The 18,741-nt window shown below is 35.9% G+C and overlaps 1 protein-coding gene across 2 annotated transcripts; it reads right to left on the bottom strand.

Annotated features, from left to right (window-relative positions):
• Window positions 1-7,396: 7,396 nt before the first annotated feature.
• On the bottom strand, window positions 7,397-17,260 carry LOC113045955 (G protein-activated inward rectifier potassium channel 3-like). 2 transcript variants are annotated; one of them, XM_026206746.1, is made up of 8 exons: window positions 16,763-17,260; window positions 13,441-13,840; window positions 12,967-13,180; window positions 11,476-11,677; window positions 9,792-9,984; window positions 9,430-9,627; window positions 9,212-9,342; window positions 7,397-8,127 (listed from the first exon to the last, which is right to left on the bottom strand). In XM_026206746.1, the coding sequence occupies exons 2-8, from the start codon at window positions 13,733-13,735 to the stop codon at window positions 7,852-7,854; spliced, it is 1,509 nt and encodes a 502-aa protein (XP_026062531.1). In that variant the 5' UTR covers window positions 13,736-13,840; window positions 16,763-17,260; the 3' UTR covers window positions 7,397-7,851. The 2 variants fall into 2 exon arrangements, with proteins under 2 accessions (XP_026062531.1, XP_026062532.1); XM_026206747.1 differs by lacking the exons at window positions 13,441-13,840; window positions 16,763-17,260 and adding an exon at window positions 13,258-13,423.
• Between the last annotated feature and the right edge of the window lie 1,481 nt (window positions 17,261-18,741).

Here is an 18,741-nt window from a genome sequence, read left to right on the forward strand (position 1 = left end):
ATATCTGCTCACTATACGTGTATGTATATGTATGTACATTGCATCATAAATGCAAACACGTTTGCATGTACATATATTCTTTTTTGTCTTACAATTTATCCTTCGTTTATCACTGATCATTAAAAAACTTTGAAAGCTGAAAGGTAATGACAAAATATCACCAGAAATGCCTATTCAGCAAAATGCTAATGCATTTCTGTTATGCAGTTTCTTTTGTAGATATGCATTACATTAGAAATGCAAAAAAAACATTACCATGTAAAAAAAAAAAAAAAAAAAAAAAAACATTTAAAAGATAAGTATCACTAACACTGCACATCCAGCTGAATTTGTATGACTTTTTCATGAATTATTGTTGTTTTCTGTATCTGCATTAAATCACAAAAAAAAAAAAAAAACATATTCAAAACATAAATATGCACTTCACACGCCTATCATGATGGCATCAGCAGCCTAGATGTGTGTCAGATAATACAAACAAACCTCACCATATGCACACACTTCATTAAGGACTAATCACAATGAAATGTTTTAATATCTTAAGTGTTTCTCCTAGATTAAAAAGAGTGCAAATTTAGATCTACGCTTAAAGGGACAGTTCACCTCAAAATTAAAAATCCTGCCACCATGCTGTTTTTAACCCGGATGACTTTCTTTCTTACATAAAATGCAAAGCTGTTAAGCAGAATGACAATCTCAGTCACCATTCACTTTCACTGTAAGCAAAGAAAGGCAATGTAAGTGAATGGTGACTAAACCTATCATTATGTCTAACATCTGCTTTGTGTACCACAGGAGAAGGAATGTCATGGGAGTTTGAACGAGAGTAAATGATGACCGAATACTCATTTTAAAGATAACTGTGCTTCTAATAACCCTGATTTTCTCCTGAGCAAAAAGATCTAATTACACATGTCTCCTTAGACTTTCCCAAAGTGCAACGTTCTCAAATATTTCTCAACAAATTCTTCCATGAACTTAATTATTTGAGCTATGCTATTTTTTCTAATTCTAGACTCATATCTCGAGCAATGCTCTCCATCTAATTTCAGGAAAAACATCTGCGACAAAGTAAAAAAAAAAAAAAGAAAACATAAACCAAAAACACTTTTTAATGAAAGTATAGGAGATGCATGTTCATCTAACTCACTTTCCACCTCCACTTCTGTTTCTACTCACTTCTATTAAGGCATTAAGAAGTCCAGAATATCTATTTAGAGCATGAGTTGGGTCTTGAGCCCTCCATCATGGTCAACAAGCCAAGTGTATTTACCTTAATCTCACTCAAGGATAAAAACCTTAACATGCGAATAATCTCAAAGCTGTAAAAAAAGCAATAAAACGATCCTGTGGTTGAATCCACTGTCTCTAAGGAGCAGGCCAGCTCGATGCTGTAGTGTACGGCACACAGGTATAGCTTCCATCAGCACACGAGCAGGTGATAAAATCACTCCTACATCACTTTTTACAGAATACAGCATTTAATAGGAACCGAATAGAGACAATTCAATTATTATCATGTGTGTACCTGAATTAATTAAGAACTTAGAGCAGAGAGAGAGCGAGAGAGAGAGAGAGAGAGGTGGGGTGGAATGGGTAAAGCAGAGTAACACCCAAACGCACCAAGCATTCCCTACCCTATGGGAAAGGATGTTAATATTAGAGCAAGAAGCCCAACTCAAATGCAATTTCCACCTCTCACTTATTTCATTTCGCTGAACATCTCCACTGCGCAACAAACACATGCAGCTCCTGATGAGCATCAACGCGGCGCACAAGCGCGTAATGTGACCTACAGCATCAGCATCAGCACCACCACCAGCAGCAGCAGCAGCATCAGCAGCACAAACGTGCTATGCTGGCAAAGCCATACTGCAGTGTGTGCCACAGTATACATGATCAAACAGGCCGCTCAGGAACGATTCCACAAGTCAAAAACGCCACGAAAACGCAGCAGGTACAGGAATCACATTGCAGAAACCGAGTGGGGAAAATACGCTGTCATAATCCCGTTTCAAATTTTAAAAATCCTCCCATAGCAACATAAACATATAAATGGCCTAGACTCGCACCGGCAAACGCAAGGTGCGGGACGCGGGTCTTTTTTTTTCGGCTCTCCGCACCATTCGCAAGATGTGTCTTTTGCTGGAGTGTGTGTTTATCTTTTGCATTAGGTGGAAAACACGCGCGCGCGCGCCCACGTTATACTGCTTGTTAATTAAAAAAAGAAATACATGCATGCACGGGCCGGTGGCATATGTGTATATTCGGCCGTTAAAAGGCGCGACGCGCTCCGATGTCATTTCAAATGCATCTGTCTTACCTGGAGCTCGTTTGGCGCGGCCGTCGCAGTTCGCCTGCGCCCAGCATCAGAGGCTGCAGGACGCTTCAGCTGAGCATGCTTATATCAGCGGGCTCTCCTCCTCTCTACGCGGAAGGAGAAAAACGACGTTGGCGAAAATGGTTTCTCCCGAAGTCTGCGCGAAGTTTATTTTTCTTCGCCCGTGTTGACGTCAGACGCGTGTGAAATTGCTGCTTGATTTGACGTTTAGTGGAGCTCGGTTTGCCAGCGCTAATGCGGAGCCTTCCATGGTGGTGGCGGAGTGTGTTCTGATGTCAGGAGCTCTACAGTGAGAGGGGTTCAGATCATGCTAGGTGTGCACACACTCTCGGAAATGAAGGTTCCAGCCCTTAAGGAGAACCTTCAAGTTCCACCCAAAACTTTTTGTGCTCGAGCTCGTCAGAAAAACATCTACTGGTGCTTTAAGGATCTGGCGATCCTTTAATATTACGCAAATTAACTTAATGTTTCTTGAGTGTTAGAATACAATCAATGTTAAAGAACCCAGAAACAACGCTGTCATATGAAGAACCTGTAATCTGTCAACTTTTAGCCTATAGAATAATGTCAAGAACTTTAGCCTTTTCAAGATTTCTATAGATCTGTTTCTATAGATTTTTATAAGAGAAATAAAAAACAGATTATATATATAAATATTATTTTATTAACATCTTCTTGATTACGATGCAGCTATACATAATATACTTTATATATATTTGAATGTGTGTGCAAATTAAGTTTATAAATACACACACACACACACTAATACAAACTAATACACATATCTGGAGAATCCGTAATGATAAAATAACTTTATGTACTGTATCTCCAAAGAAATAGGAAAGAGATCTTTACTAAACTTTTACATTTGTGCATTTAGCAGATGCTTTTATTCGACAAAAACTTACAGTGCATTCAAGGATTACAGATTCACGCATTAGCTTCAGATTGACTGTCTTTGCCTGCATATAAATGAAAGCAGATGACATTATATAATATTCCACATGGACAGACAGAGAGAAAGTCCAAAGTACTGTGTGTTTTGAAACTGGCCCATCTGAGCATGGAAATTCTGATATCTGTCTCTCTTGTGTATAAAACCATACCCATTCTCTGAGGGACCAGCCCACACACACACACACACACACACCTCATCACCATGGAACACTGACCCAGAATTCCCGGTGCTCTTGATCAGATCAGCACAGTGCGTGCGCTATCCACAATGACACTCCGTAGAGATGCTAGAGGTGAAGGGAGAGAGAAAAAGAGCCTGGATGTCATTCACATGCAATCCTCCCAGCATGCCCTACGTGAGGCGGTGTCATGAAAACATGCATATAAATTACCAATAAAACATACAAGTCTGAGTTTCTTAAACTGATCAACAATCATTTATATGCATAATTCATTTAAACACCACTATAGTTTGTTGTCAGAATAAACTAAGTTAAATAGACCACAAGAGTGTGTTGCACAAGGCCTCTGTAGGGTTTCCCAAGCTCATGTTTGAAAAACTATGTCAGTATTGTATTGAAAAGGAAAGGCAAGGTGAGGAGGGGCGTATTAGACAGATAAGAAAGAGAGCAAGCGAAATGGAATGCATAATATAAAACAGAGTCTCTTTTTTTATCGTGTTGCAGTTTTCTTTATTCTGAACTGATTTTGGAGGGAAATCTGTGCATTTTTTTACACGTTCCAATGTGTAAAATTTAACAGGTAAATCCATTCTAACTGATAGCTGAAAGCGCAATCAGATTATTCAATATATTTCATAAACAAGGTCAAAGGGTATGTAAAAGTTTGGAAAAGGTGGACATTTTAGTTCTGCTGATGTGCTGCGGGCGCAGATTCAGTGTAAGCCTGGCTATAAGGCGTTCAAAGACAACCCCACTGAGCTTTGGGGCTTGTACAGATCTGTAGGTCTGTTACTATGTAGAATAGTGAAATGATGAATCTGTGCACTCAGCCTCACTCCAGCCACTGCCCTCCAGTGGCACTTACAGGCATTGCAAGGCAACTAAACTGCAGAGCTGGTCGTATAGAGCACATGGAGACTTCATGCAATCACCTTGCGTCTTAAAGGAACAATGCAAACGTCTATTTTTAAATGATCAGTGTGCTATAAATACAGCGAAAGGAAACGGATATGGTGAAACTCGCAGGCGAATCAGTGAAACAGAAAGGGGCAGAAGAAAAATGACAGAGGACGAAAGAGTCAGAAGGTCAGAGGACAGTCGTTACGTTATTATTTACCCATAATCTCACTGGGTTAAGAGGACACGTTTGTGCATGTGGAAATGATGGTCAATATAAAAATTCTAATATTTAGAATTAGAACTAACAAGATTATTGTTGAATCCATTTTATTATACTAAAAATCTTTAAATGTATCTGATTAGCTCAACAGTTCACGTAATAAAGTAGCATCAATATAAGTGAGTTTGGGGTGGGATTATTTAGCAATTCTGTCTCGCAGTTCCGGTTGGTGCCACTAGTGGCGCCAAATTACAAACGTCTGAGTAGTGTTTTCTTTGAACATTCAATGTACACATCTTAATCACCAGACATTATTTTGAATATACTTTTATTAAGACTTATAATACAGAAATAGTAAAGCTTAAAAACATATTTAAAAATGTCAACAGCAGCAAAAGCAAGAGGAGAAACCCGCATGAGAGCAGAGTTTGTGCTTACCGTATGTGCTAAAGACATTCAAGTGAGCTACAAATCACATACAGGACAGCACACGCTAGAACACTTGGGGAAAACACACAGTTTATCTCAGCCTGTTTCAAACTCAGTTTGTAAAGGTGCACTCAGTAATCTTCTTTCCCTTATTTAAAAAAATACAGAAAAAAATGAATTGTACTTTTGAGAAATATGTTTAAAAATCATCATATGAGATAAAGATTTATATTGGTAGTCTAAAGAAATCACTACTTTTAATCAGCAAGGACACATGACAGTGATAAAAAAAACAGTAAATATGACAGTAAATAAAAGACAGTAAATAAATGCTGTTCTTTAAATTGTTCTTTTCATAATAATTAATGTTTCCTGAGCAGCAAATCAGCATATTTGAATGATTTCTGAAGGATCATGTGACTCCAAGACTGCAGTAATGATGCTGAAAATTCAGCTTTGCATAATAGAAATAAATTATATTTTAATATATATTCTAATAGAAAACAGTTGTTTTAAATTGTCATAATATTTCATATTATTACTACTTTACTCTGTATTTTTGATCAAATAATTGCAGCCTTGATGAGAAACATCTTAAAAACAACAAAAGCCTTTGAACTTTCAAAACAATTCTACACTGGCACTAAGAAGTGAGAACTTCAACACCAGAATAAGGAAATCAAATATTACTGAGTGGATTCATTCAGACTCTTCCATACATTTACCCTTCTGAAGTGAGTATAATGAAATTGAATTTTAACTGAACTGAGTTTTTATAATGATGCATTGAAAGCTTTCATTAATAATAAAAGTCACTGTTCTATGTAACATACACACATTACTCTACACAAACACACAGCAGTGCATCACTCATGACAGTGCTGTCTACATTACATGTCAATCTAAATTCTTCAGCATAACTGTGAAAATGAACATGAAACAGATCTAGGATCAGTGTAGTTTCTTCAACATATGATGAATAATATTAAAGTAGGACTAAAGTTCCTTGCACACCGAGTCTGAAATATTCGAATGCTTTTTTTTTTTGTTCATCCTTTTCTATCAAAATGCTTGATTCATTTGCGAAAACACATAAAATCGAACCTGATCCAAATTTTTTATTGATGGACAGCAATTTCAGAGGTAGTGTGTAAACTTGACTGTTAACTTATAACTGTACCCGTCAACTCAAACATTTCTCTGATTGTGAAAAAAAAACCAAACAGTTTATTCAGCAATGTTGCCATTTCATTAATATCCCATTTTCTTTGTTAGGTTTATTTTGATTGTATGTATTTGTTGGATGCATTTGGAAAACGCCGGTCTTCTTATTTTTGTCAAGCTTGTTTCCCTTGTACAGCTCATTCTCAAATAAAGCATATTGGGAAAAAAACAAAACGATCGGACCAAACCTCTTGACTAACTTAACCAGCTTCACCAGAAAGATCACCCACAAACCAGTCTGGACCAGCATGGGAAGAGACCTGGACTGGCTGGTTTAAGACATCCCTGGTTGCACTACATTAGTTAACATGTCAAAAATGGCCTGTTGAAGTGAAATATTCACTGATTAATATCTTCTCTTATTTCATCTGCAGCAGCAACTGAGCAATGAGTTATTTGTTGTTACGAACACATTTGAACTCAATAAATAAGAGATACACAGAATAGCATTGTGTTTGCATTCAGTCGCAAACAGCTGATCAATCACATGATGATGCTAATTTCTACATTGATTTAATTAGATGTTGAAAAGTTGCTATGGCCTAATAGCATACAATATCTCTCGTATTTGAATCCATTTTAGCCATTTCTCATCTAGATCCGCTCAACATTATGACATGACTTTCTCAGACTGTTCGGCAGTCGTGAGCGTGTGCTAATTTTACCACCGGCTGACTCTTAAGAAACTAAAGCTAAACTCTGCTGTGATGTTGTGAATTGGAATGTAATGTCGCCATGGTAACACGTTCACTTCTTTTTCAGGTACATGTGAAACTAGCCAACGTGACTGTAAACAACTTGCACTGACTTGTTCTAAAAGATTGCTTTAAAAATAGTCCCGCTCTGGCTGAACACAAAGGCAGTGAAACGTTAGAGACGGTTCAGTTTACTCTAATGATTGGTACTTATACAAATCAGACATGTTCGTTTGGTTTCAAAACCTAGCAAGTTCCTTAGTTTTAGTCACATTTAAAGGGATAATTCACCCAAAAAATGACCATTCTGTCACTTTCCCACACTCCACTTATTCCAAACCTGCATGAGTTTCTTTCTTTTGTTCAACACAAAAGAAGATATTTTGAAGAGCTGCTGGTAGCCATTGACTTCCATAGGACAAAACATTATGGAAGTCAATAGGGAACAGAAAGACTTTTACCCACATTCTTCAAAATATCTTCTTTCTGTTCAGCACAAGGTTTGGAACAACATGAGGGTGAGTAAATTATGACATCATTTTCTTTTTTTGGTGAACTATCCCTTTAAAGCAACACCGCATGTGTCCTTCACAGGTTTTATTTCAGTTAGGATGACGTCTAAGTAGACGTCTGACAGTGGGATTGAAATAGAGCTACTGTGTGAACTCGAAGGCAGTGTTGTGGTGAAACATCAAAAGTTAAGATTTAATCTGACCGAAAATACAAGGAGACGCTAGGATTTCCCCCTTGGGGAAAGTATTCTATGCTAGGCTTTAGCCACTATACATTTACAAATCTAACTCAAAGACGGTGGCTTGAGGATCGCTGAACAATCCAAAGTTTTAACATCAACTGTGGACTCCTTCGAATATTTTCCGTACCTTTATACATTCTTGCATCCTTTTAAGCCTCAGACTCTGATTGGTCAGTGGTCACACTGCCATTCTGTTCTCCAACAACTGATTGGTCCTGAGTATTTGTAACTCCACCCACAGTAAATGTTGGCCCGTCTCCCTCCCTGACAGATTCTGAATCCGTGGACTTCTCCGTTTGCTCAGTCAGATTAGGCCCCTCCCATTTATCTTCATCAAGCCGACTGGAAATCGACCAATAGAGATGAGCGTCTAAACGGGCGGTAGCCAATGCCAGCTCTCTCGCAGAACAGGAGGGCGTGTTCACCTTTAAAAGATCATTTAAAAGAACAACTTTAGGTAGTGTATTTAAACATTTATCTTATTCCTCATTCTATGAATTATAGCTAAAACATAAATCCTGCTCAATTTGACTGCATCTGTTCTTTTACATACATTTAAGTATTTAGTACATTTACACACACATATATTAATTTTTTTTATTATTAAATACAATTAAAAATATAATATTTAAAGAGTAAAATATAAAGATATATACATATTGACTAATTATCACAATATTATTTTTTTAAATTAAATAAAATATCTATATAAATATTAACTATGTAACAACAGTATTTCTTTAAATACATTAAAATGGTTTATTGATGAAATCTAATAATATCTAATCATTGAACACTATTTTATAAATATTAACTAATGATCACAATATTATTTATTGACTTATTTATTCATTTATTCATTTAAATGGTTTATTGTAGATTTATACAAAAATACTCTTTGGCCAAAGAATAGAAAGTGAGAATGTGATTGCACAAGTAGTTAGATTTTTTCCGGTGATGTGCATTTATGAGTCTTTTTTTTTATTTTATTGATTACGCACATTAAAACCCATGAACAGAGAGAAATCTCCGTTTTTGCTCTATAATAAAGTGCACGTCAGCTTTGCACAGACAGAAGATTATTACAGAGATTCTGAAGCTAATATCAACTTATGTTAATTTTGCAAGGGATTTAGGGGAAAACTATATGAGAGATGATGCAAACTGCAAAATAAATCCCAGATACTGTATGGTGAGACAGCTACAACCCAAACAACAAAATGCATGCAAATAAAGATTTGTATTATTTCACTCAAAAAAAGTGTTCATAGCCATAGATTTCTGCTTCCCCAAATAACATTTAAGCTAACTGTTTTTTTTGTTTTTGTTTTTTTTTTAATGAAGATAGCTTTTTATATAATCTAAAGAACCCAATATATGGAATGTAAAAGTTCTGTGGATGTTAAAGGTTCTTCATTGGAGCCATAGATGCAAATAAAGAAGTGATTTAAAAGTGTTCTGCAGAACCTCAAACTGACCGATTAGAAATTCCCATTGTACACCATATACCTCAAATGTGTGGTGAAAAGCCCCATAATCCACGTCAAAAAATCCCTCGGCCAGTGACATCATGGGACTGAACCTGTGACCCCACAACACCTCTTCAGCCAGGTAAGAGCTCCGCGCCTGACAGGTCATTCCTGTAGATAAGAATATATCCATCGATTACTAAACACAAATCAATACAGCACATTTCGCATGATAAACCTGAGTATTAGTATACTTACCTGTAGCTTCTACCATCCCCTCCAGGATGACCACAATCTCAAAGTCCTCTTTTTCCAGCTGACCTTGTGACATGTCCCAGAACGGAGAGCGGACGTCGATCTCGTGAGAGATCACCAATGGAGACACCAGGAAGAGACGATCGTCCCCTGTCTCGAAGCCCACACTGATATCTGTCTGATCCAGTGGAATAAACTCACCTAAAGAGAAAGACAACTAAACAAACGGTTCTGATATGAGAATGTTCCCACCGTGTCTTTGTATGATATAACCAGCAGGTGGCACCCCTTCATCAGTAACTAGGCGTGTGTGTGTGTGTGTGTGTGTGTGTGTGTGTGTATGTGTTTGTTACCCTCTGTCTTACCCTCCTGTGTCTGTTTGGATTTGATAAGTTTGGCTCTCATGTTGGCGCCCACGATGTGGGAGGATCTCAAGTCCCCGACGCGAAACATCAAACAGAGCTTGTCATCCCGCAATGAGATGACAGCATTACGAGAGAACACCAGTGTCTCGGCTCGCTTATTCGGCTGGGAGATCTTCACAAACATGCAACCAACCTAGTGAGAGAAGGAGAGAAAGAAACTATGTGATTTGTACTTTTTCGGAGTACTGCAGTATATACAGTACAGACCAAAATTTGGACACACCTTCTCATTCAAAGAGTTTTCTTTATTTTCATGACTATGAACATTGTAGAGTCACACTGAAGGCATCAAAACTATGAATTAACACATGTGGAATTATATAAAAAAGTGTCAAACAACTGAAAATATGTCATATTCCTTAGAATTCTGTTATTAATCTTTACCTAAAATAAAGTTAATTTAAAATAAATAAATAAAATATTATGAAATAAAGAAAAGGCATTAAATATGTAAATTTGGATGGTCAAAAGTAACTAAATCTATAGGATTCAGCAGCACAACAAACCACATGATTTGAGGACAATTAGGAATGATAAGTAAACGTTTATAAAGTTTAATTTACTAAATAAAGATTAATACTTAATTCTAATCTCTAACCCCAAATATGAGCAATAGTACTAGTGATACTACTAACACTAATTAAAAAGAAAGTGAGACATATGGGGAAAATGAATTTAATCTGGATTTAGAAAAGCAGATACTAGAGGATGTGTCATTTAGAGAGAGTGTGTGTTGTGTTCAAGTGTGTGTGTGTGTGTGTGTGAAATGCAGATCCTGGGGGCAACATTTAAACCAGGACACAGAGATATAAATGAACTCATCATAACCATAAAAATACATCAAAATAGGCCAGAAAAGAGATTGCTAAGGGGGTTGAATTTGGTAAAAGTGACAGAATTAGAAAAGGAGAAAAGGAAAGACATAGAAACAGAAGAAAAAGGGTACACACATTTGTGCTCCAAAACACATGACTCATTTGCTCTTGGTTATGGAAGATATAACTCAGTAGAGCACAGATCAACAAACCAAAGCCACATGCAATGAAAAAACACTGCTTTTCCAGACCGCATCATACATGGGTAAAAGTGTGCAAATCGTACTTCAAATTTACCTCAAAACAATTATTTGCTTTTTCAACAAATGGGCAATAAAAAGAGGTACCTAACTTTCCCAAAATCATCAACACCAGGGGATGAACTAAATATTTGATGTGCTTTAAATTTATATTTATTTTACAACCCTTTTACAAAAATCTGAGACATGCACCCATCTGTGTGATTTTGTTATTTTCTAAAATAATACAGAATACAGGTCAAATAAACAAAATTACGTAATAATAATAATAAAAAAACGACTAAATAACAGTGTTTCAAAATCAAGGTACAAAAATACATAATTATGTATTAGATTAATATTTCCTCAACAATATTTGTAATTAATATTAATAATATTAAATAATACTAATATTAATCAGATAAATGTAACTTAATATTATTATTTATTTTTTTTTCATTTATTTTATTATTTATTCTTTTATGGCTGGGCTTGATTAATGGAGTCAACGTTTCTTTTTAAAAAGCAATTGGACGCCAAAGTGTGTCATATTTTTGTGTTTGATCTTACCATGAATGCATTGACCATAGATCCCAGTATGGCCTGTAGCAGGAGTAACATGGTGCCCACTGGACACTGGTCAGTAATGACACGGTGACCGTAGCCAATGGTTGTCTCCGTTTCAATGGAGAAGAGAAACGCAGAGATGAATCCATTAACATTATTCACACATGGAGTCCACGTCTCGTCCTCCAAATGATCCAGATCACCCCTGCCATAAGACAGAGGAAGGGAGCAAGATCATCCAACAGCAACAGAGATGTGTTGTTTGTGAAAACGTGTCCTTGCCTTTTTTAAATCACACAGTCTCCTTCAGTAAATTGGCTCTTGCATCTTACAGCGCAAAGAGGAGCGCTTGTTCTCAAGTGTCCACCCACACAGATGAATTGTGTTCATATCTAGCATGGACAAAAATAACAGAGTGTGGACGACACGAATGAACTGCAACAATGAGCACAAACCTTGATTGAGAAGAATTCCTCAGAGAAGTAGTGATATCTTTTTTCTTTTTTTTTGCCAATATCAAAAACTATTATGATTTGTTTTGTTTTTTGATACCTGTTAAAGTATTATTAACATACACTGAAAAAAATACCATAAAACTAAAAATTTTACTCAGAAATGTATAGTGATTCAATTTTTTTTATGCAAAGAAAAGGCAAGTAACATTAATTTAGATTCAATTTTGAAATATAAATTTTATTATATATATATGTATACACACACACACACACACACAGACACAAAACAAAACCGCTCATAAGGGTCGATTACATTAAAAAAAAATAATAATAATAAGATTTATATGTTTAAAATGTAGATTTAGATGTTGGGATCGGACAATATTTGGCTGAGATACATCTCTTTGGAAATTCTGGAATCCAAGGTTGCAAAAAATCTAAATATTGAGAAAATCGCCTTTAAGTTGTCCAAATTAAGTTCTTAGCAATGCATATTACTACTAAAATATATATGTATTTTTATATTTTTATGGTAGGAAACTTACAAAATATCTACATGGAGCATGATCTTTACCTAATATCCTAACGATTTTTGGCATAAAAGAAAAATCGATAATTTTGACCCATACAATGCATTGTTGGCTCTTGGCTAACTTTTAGTTTATTGTATAATAAATAAAAAGAAAACAAATAGGTAGAAAACAAAAAGAATAGAGAAACTAGTTGTTTTTGGTTTGATTGTTTTTATTTTTTATTTTTAAGAAAACAGGCAGATGGTAAAAGAATAAAGTTCAAGTCTAAAAATTATATATATAATTACCTACAATTGTACATACTTTAAAACATTCTTGTAAAATAATGTATGCAAGTTTTATACATACATACATACATTATTTTTATTTTTTATTGTATAGTTACCAATTGTCACAAATACATTCCACATTTTTTATTTATTTTGTGATTTTGCATTCAAAAATAGACTTTTATGATTTAAAAGGTTAAAAGACATAAAACTGTGTTTGGTGTATGTTGTTGATACCTGCAGTATGCAATGAGGTACCATATTGCTCCAAAGAAGAGCCAGGTGACTGCATACGCCAGGACAAAGACCAGCAGAGAGCAGCGCCAGTTCAGATCCACCAGAGTGGTGAAGATATCCGTCAGGTAGCGGTACGTCTTGCGCATGTTCCCGTGCTGCACATTACAGCGGCCGTTCTTCTCCACGTAGCGCTGCCTCTTACGCCTGCTGCGCCCTGGAGAGAAACAGAAAAATTAGAGCTGGTAAAAAAGCACACAAAAAGTAGGCAAGCACCGTCACTGAGCAGCTTACCACAAGCCATCCCAAAACACTGACAAGAAGTAAAACTGAGTGAGACACATCCAAAAACGAAGAAACGGCTAAATTGGTATGCAGAAGAAGAGTGACATTGTGTTCCTGTAGAAGTATTAGAGTAGGTCAGTCTGTTTAATACAGCCACCGACTCCTACATCATCTAAAGTAATTGAGTCTTACCCCATCCAAACTTGCCCCTCTCTTGCCCCACCCCCTGAAGTTTCTTCCTGTGCTGATTGGCTTGCGCCTCCCTCGCAGCCATCTTGGCCTGGAAGGACATGTTGTTACTGGTCGGTGGCTGTGTGGGCGGGGCTGTCTCCGTGGTTACGACGTGCCCCAGCTCCTCAAATGTGTTCTGTAAATCGGTGGGCGGAGCATCCTTTGGGTCCTCCTCCACAGGCTCCTCCCCTTTCTCTGGAACTGGGAGGGACAGGGATTCAGGGCACGAGGAGAAGCCGGTGTTGTCCAGTGCCATTGTGTGTGTGTGTTTGTGAGTAATAAGTGAATTTGTGTGTGGTAACAATGATTCTCAGAGCCTTATTCTCAGTCGCAGAGTTTCATTTGTGCCTTTGCTTGATTCCTGCAAAAAGACACAGATAGACACTGAGAGAGACACAGGTAGACACTAATAAAATCGAAAAAGACCTAAATGACAAGTTTTACCAATGGGCTGAAAGTTTTATAACATTCTCTGATGACATTCCTAAAATATCAAAGTAATTTGCATCCACCAAAAATTGCTGTATTTCACTGCTGGTTATTGCTAAGCATTCATTTTAACCTTGCCTTTCGTTCACTGCCCCGTTATGCATTAAGCATCCAATTAACTACCTGAAATGAACTGAAGTAGATTATATTGATGACTTCATGCATTTCAACCTTCAAAAAAGATATTTTTTGATATTTCCATATCAAACAAGCAGCTGATGAAGGTGGTTTCAATGCACAGTCAAACATCCGATCATCTATCAGAAGGGCTCTTAGAAAATCACACAAACCCAAAGAGCAGACTGATATATGGACCTCCGGGTTCAGCAGCTAAACACATTTTCAGAAGAAAGTGAAAAGGCAGCTAGAGGATTTAGTCTCATTTAATTCACAGCTCTGATGCCCATAATTGTGATTTATTCTTTTTTTTTTTTTCATAAAAATGTGTGCTGTGTGAGCTATAAAGTTTCTAAATCGTGCTGTGGGATTAGTAATCAAGGCAGATTTGGGTAGGTTGATATTTTTTTCTATGCTATATTTTCAATGCAGAATTCACTGCCTTGAAAAGTCATGACAGGAGACAAGTAGATGTAATGTTGAAAACACAATGGTAGTAAGGGATCTTAACCTTGGCCTTTAAAAAACCCTACCATCTAGTAAGATAACTAAAACTATTATTTTAAATGGTCAACACACCACAAAGTAAAACATTATAAAAAAAAACTTTAACTCTAAACTTAAATTTTACAATTAAATTGAAAATGGAAAATCTTAAAATAAAACAAACAATTCAAAATATTAATAAAACCAGACTGTGAGATCAGGCTGTAAAAACATATTAGTATCTCAGGGATACTAAAATAATTGACCAAAGTAAGCTGGGTTTTAATAGATAACTAAAAAATAATACCATAAACCATAGTTATTTATTAAATAAAATAGACATTAACCAAAATAATATTCAAACACACAATTAGTTTCCAACTAGTTTCCAAGTCAACATTTTTCAATTTCATTTAGTTCAACTTGATGTAATAAAAAAAAAAAAAAAACTAAATCTGAAATTATTAATAATTTTAAAAAATGAATATTTAATTAAAAAAAATAAAATAAAAAAAGCTATACAGGCATGTTAAAAATAATGAAAATGACACAAAATACTATTTAACTATAAAAATAAAAACAAAGCACAACTTGGTGAGTTTCAAACAAGGCCATCAGTGCCTTTTTTTGTTCGGGAAACCTGTCTGAAAACAGTTCTTTTCACAATGCCTCATACTGCTCCAGAAATCACACAATCAACTTTAACTTACAAGCCTAAACATTCTATAAACAAAACAAAATGCACAACAACAAAAAAATTTATATCCTCTCAGAAAGATTAAAAAAGCCAGTCACAGTTCCCTGTGTCATAGAAAAAAAACAACAACAACAAAATCTGTGTGACCTGTGCTAAAAACCGTCTTCTTGCTTTCATTGCACATATGTCCAAAATCTTGCATCTAAAATCACATATCACATCACCATTGAGCTCATCTATAATGGCATATTTCACTGCTACATCATCTCTACAGTATGGTAACATCTGTCTGACTGAGTCTGATCCTGTTTGCAGTGTTTACACGTGCAGGGTGTTAGGGTGTGAAGTCCGGCGAGACACTATATTTAGCTCCGATAGTCTGGCTGTAGTAATCACACCCACTCGAAGATTGATCATGATCTGCCTTCTTGGTCTGGGCCACATTTAGACTCGTGAATCTTTCATGGATTGAGTGGATCTGTGTGGAGACGTGCTGATGTGTTCAACACAAAATACTGGAGTAATATTACAGAACCAGAATACAGGATTGCACACAATCACACACACACACAAAGAAATCAATCCTACTTAAATTAGACTGAATGAAGCAGGTAGCACAGAGCACAGAAGGAAAATGGGCTGCAATGTGGACAAACCTGCTGGCTGTGTGTATATTACGCAAAATAAACAGTAATATAGTACTATTGATTGATATACCATGCTAGGCCTACATAATTAATACTGCAAAGTAAATTGTGAGAGTAAAATCGAGAAAAGGTTTGTGTATATCCATGTATTTGTGTTTGTCTGTTTGTCTCTGTTTGTGTGGGTGATTTGTTCACAGTCCTGATGGAAAGTGGGATTATCATGTTTTCCAATTTTGGTCTTTTGGGAGAAAAGAGTGTCAGATGTGACACAAAGCTGCAATTATACACACACACACACACACACACACACACACACACACACACACACACACACACACACACAACCAGTGGTCTTTGTTTGTCAGGATCACTGCCTACTGTTCACATGAATATTACAGCCTTACTGTAATATGAACTATATTCAGACAATACCTGTGTATAACCCGCATATCAAACATCTTTAACTTTTTCTTCATTTTAAAAAAATATGCACACCATAAAAACCCTGTTTTTGGATCATTATTAAATAATTGTAAATCTTAATAAATGTAGCATGTAAAATACTTATGCTTAAAATACTTTTAACATTTTTTTATAAACATTTGTTTTATAATAACAATTTTATGCAGTTAATTGTTAAAAAGTTTTCCATTTATGTTTCTCCTTTTTGTTAGCCTACATTTAATTTTTCAGTTCCAATCAGTATTTACTTGGAAGCAATCATGCAATCACATAAAGCAAGAAGCCAAAAGGGTAAATAACCATATAATGCATGCACATTTACTGATGTCTAACTAATAACGTGTTTTGATCAGCAAATAATCATCAGCCCGTAAATGTAGCGTACCTGCCACTGAGGCGTTCTCCAGCGCGTTAACATCAACGTTTTAAACACTTGAGATCTTCAACAGTCCTGAGGGTTTGTTACTCCAAATCTCTCATGTCGGGATTTCGATCAGACTCATACCGGCGATGATGATGATGATGATGATGCTGATGCTGATGTTGGTGATGTTGGTCTACAGCGGCTTGGAACAGCGAAGCAGCATCACTTCAGCATCATTTCAAATCCAGGAAACAAAATATAGCCAACCAATCCACGAAAATGAACTCTTTCCACCGCGGAGAGTTTCCTGATAAAAATGGAGGCTGTCTGACTGTCAGGATGAATGAGAGATTGGAGAGCGAACCTAAGCGGCGTCGGCGTGATTGACAGATTCTGCGCAGGTGTTGGTCTGCGCGCGCGCTCGCACGTGTGTGTCGGAGAGAGAGGGAGACAGAAGGGCAGAAGAGGCAGAAAGGGTAGAGAACTGAGCAATTAGAGGTGGGATGGAGAAGGGGGAGAGGGGAGGAGAAGGGGGGATGGGGATGAGGTCAGTGTCTCAAAAATATCTTTCAAAACATGAGCCCCCATAATGATGTACTTAAAATATACTGCATAAATACATTTCATATATATTTTTCTTTCAAATTATTTTAATGCAACCAAATTTGTGACTACATATTTTATTCATAAATATATAACAGTTAAATGATGCAAAATAATATTATAAAATATAATATTCCAATGTCATGATCTGGAAAGAGAAAAATGTAAATCACCTTCTTAAGAACTGATACTGTCAATTGTCATTTAAAACTTGAAGCATGATATATTTTTGTATGTTATTAAATAACTGCTTGTTAGTTAAAATGTGCTTTAGGGATGCAATTTGATTAGGTTTAATCTGATAGATTAATTAGTGAGCAATAATGTTTAATGATGAAATGGCAATGTATTTGCTAGTTGGAGATCATTGCAGCAGCCTATTGTGTGTTGCATATATATATATATATACACACACACATTATACTTAGCGATTTAGCAGAGTCTTTCATCCAAAGCGACTTACAAATGAGGAGAATGGAAGCAATCAAGACCAAAAAAGAGCAATATTATGTATGCTGTGACAAGTCTTGGTTAGTCTAATGCAGTATATGTAGCAAGGTTTTTATACAATAAATAAAAAGAACACAAATAGACAGAATAGAAAAATTATAGAGAATGACAGTGTTAGAGAATACTTTTTTTCTTCAAACATATATACAAAATTATAAAAAAATATGTTTTAAATTTAAAATATATATGTACATAAGCAATGTATTAGCAAATAAACACACAGTATAAGGAATATATAATGCCCTCTGCTGGCAAATGTGTTCCACATTCTCAACCATATTCTGAAAACTGTAAATATAAAAAACAATTCTATTGTAAAATAAAGTACCCTTAATCAGGGTTGCATTAGTCTCCTGAGAGCTTAATTTAATGGGGAAGCATCTTATAAATGCAAATGTGGCTGAGTTAAATCTTTTAATCTTTCAATGATAGCCGTACAGTCTGTTTAACAATCAAACCAGTTGACACAAACTGAGACTAGAGCCTCTGTGAGTGGTGACATCATTTGTGAGCTTGTCATAGGAAAGTCCAGAGGGATGTAGGACAAGAAAAAATACTTTTTATAAATATAGATCCTGCTGATGGCAGTTTTGTTTTTTATAACTTGTTGTCCATGTCAGTAGCAGTTAGGAATAGTTTTCTATCTCACCCCTAGAAAAAAATGTCCTTGTAAAGATATTGTTAGCATTTCTATATCAAGATGACAGAAGACACAAGATGTTAATTGATGGATTTTATTTTTCCAAACCTGTTCCAATAAACAAACTCATCTACAACTTGGATGGCCTAAGTTTGAGTAGATGTAGATTTTAGGGTAAACAACTATTCCTTTAATCTGGGTATTGCATGCATACAGAAAAACAACATACTGTGCACAGTATACATAG

The sequence above is a fragment of the Carassius auratus genome, chromosome 27, assembly GCF_003368295.1.
Source record: "Carassius auratus strain Wakin chromosome 27, ASM336829v1, whole genome shotgun sequence".
Lineage (NCBI taxonomy): Eukaryota > Metazoa > Chordata > Actinopteri > Cypriniformes > Cyprinidae > Carassius > Carassius auratus.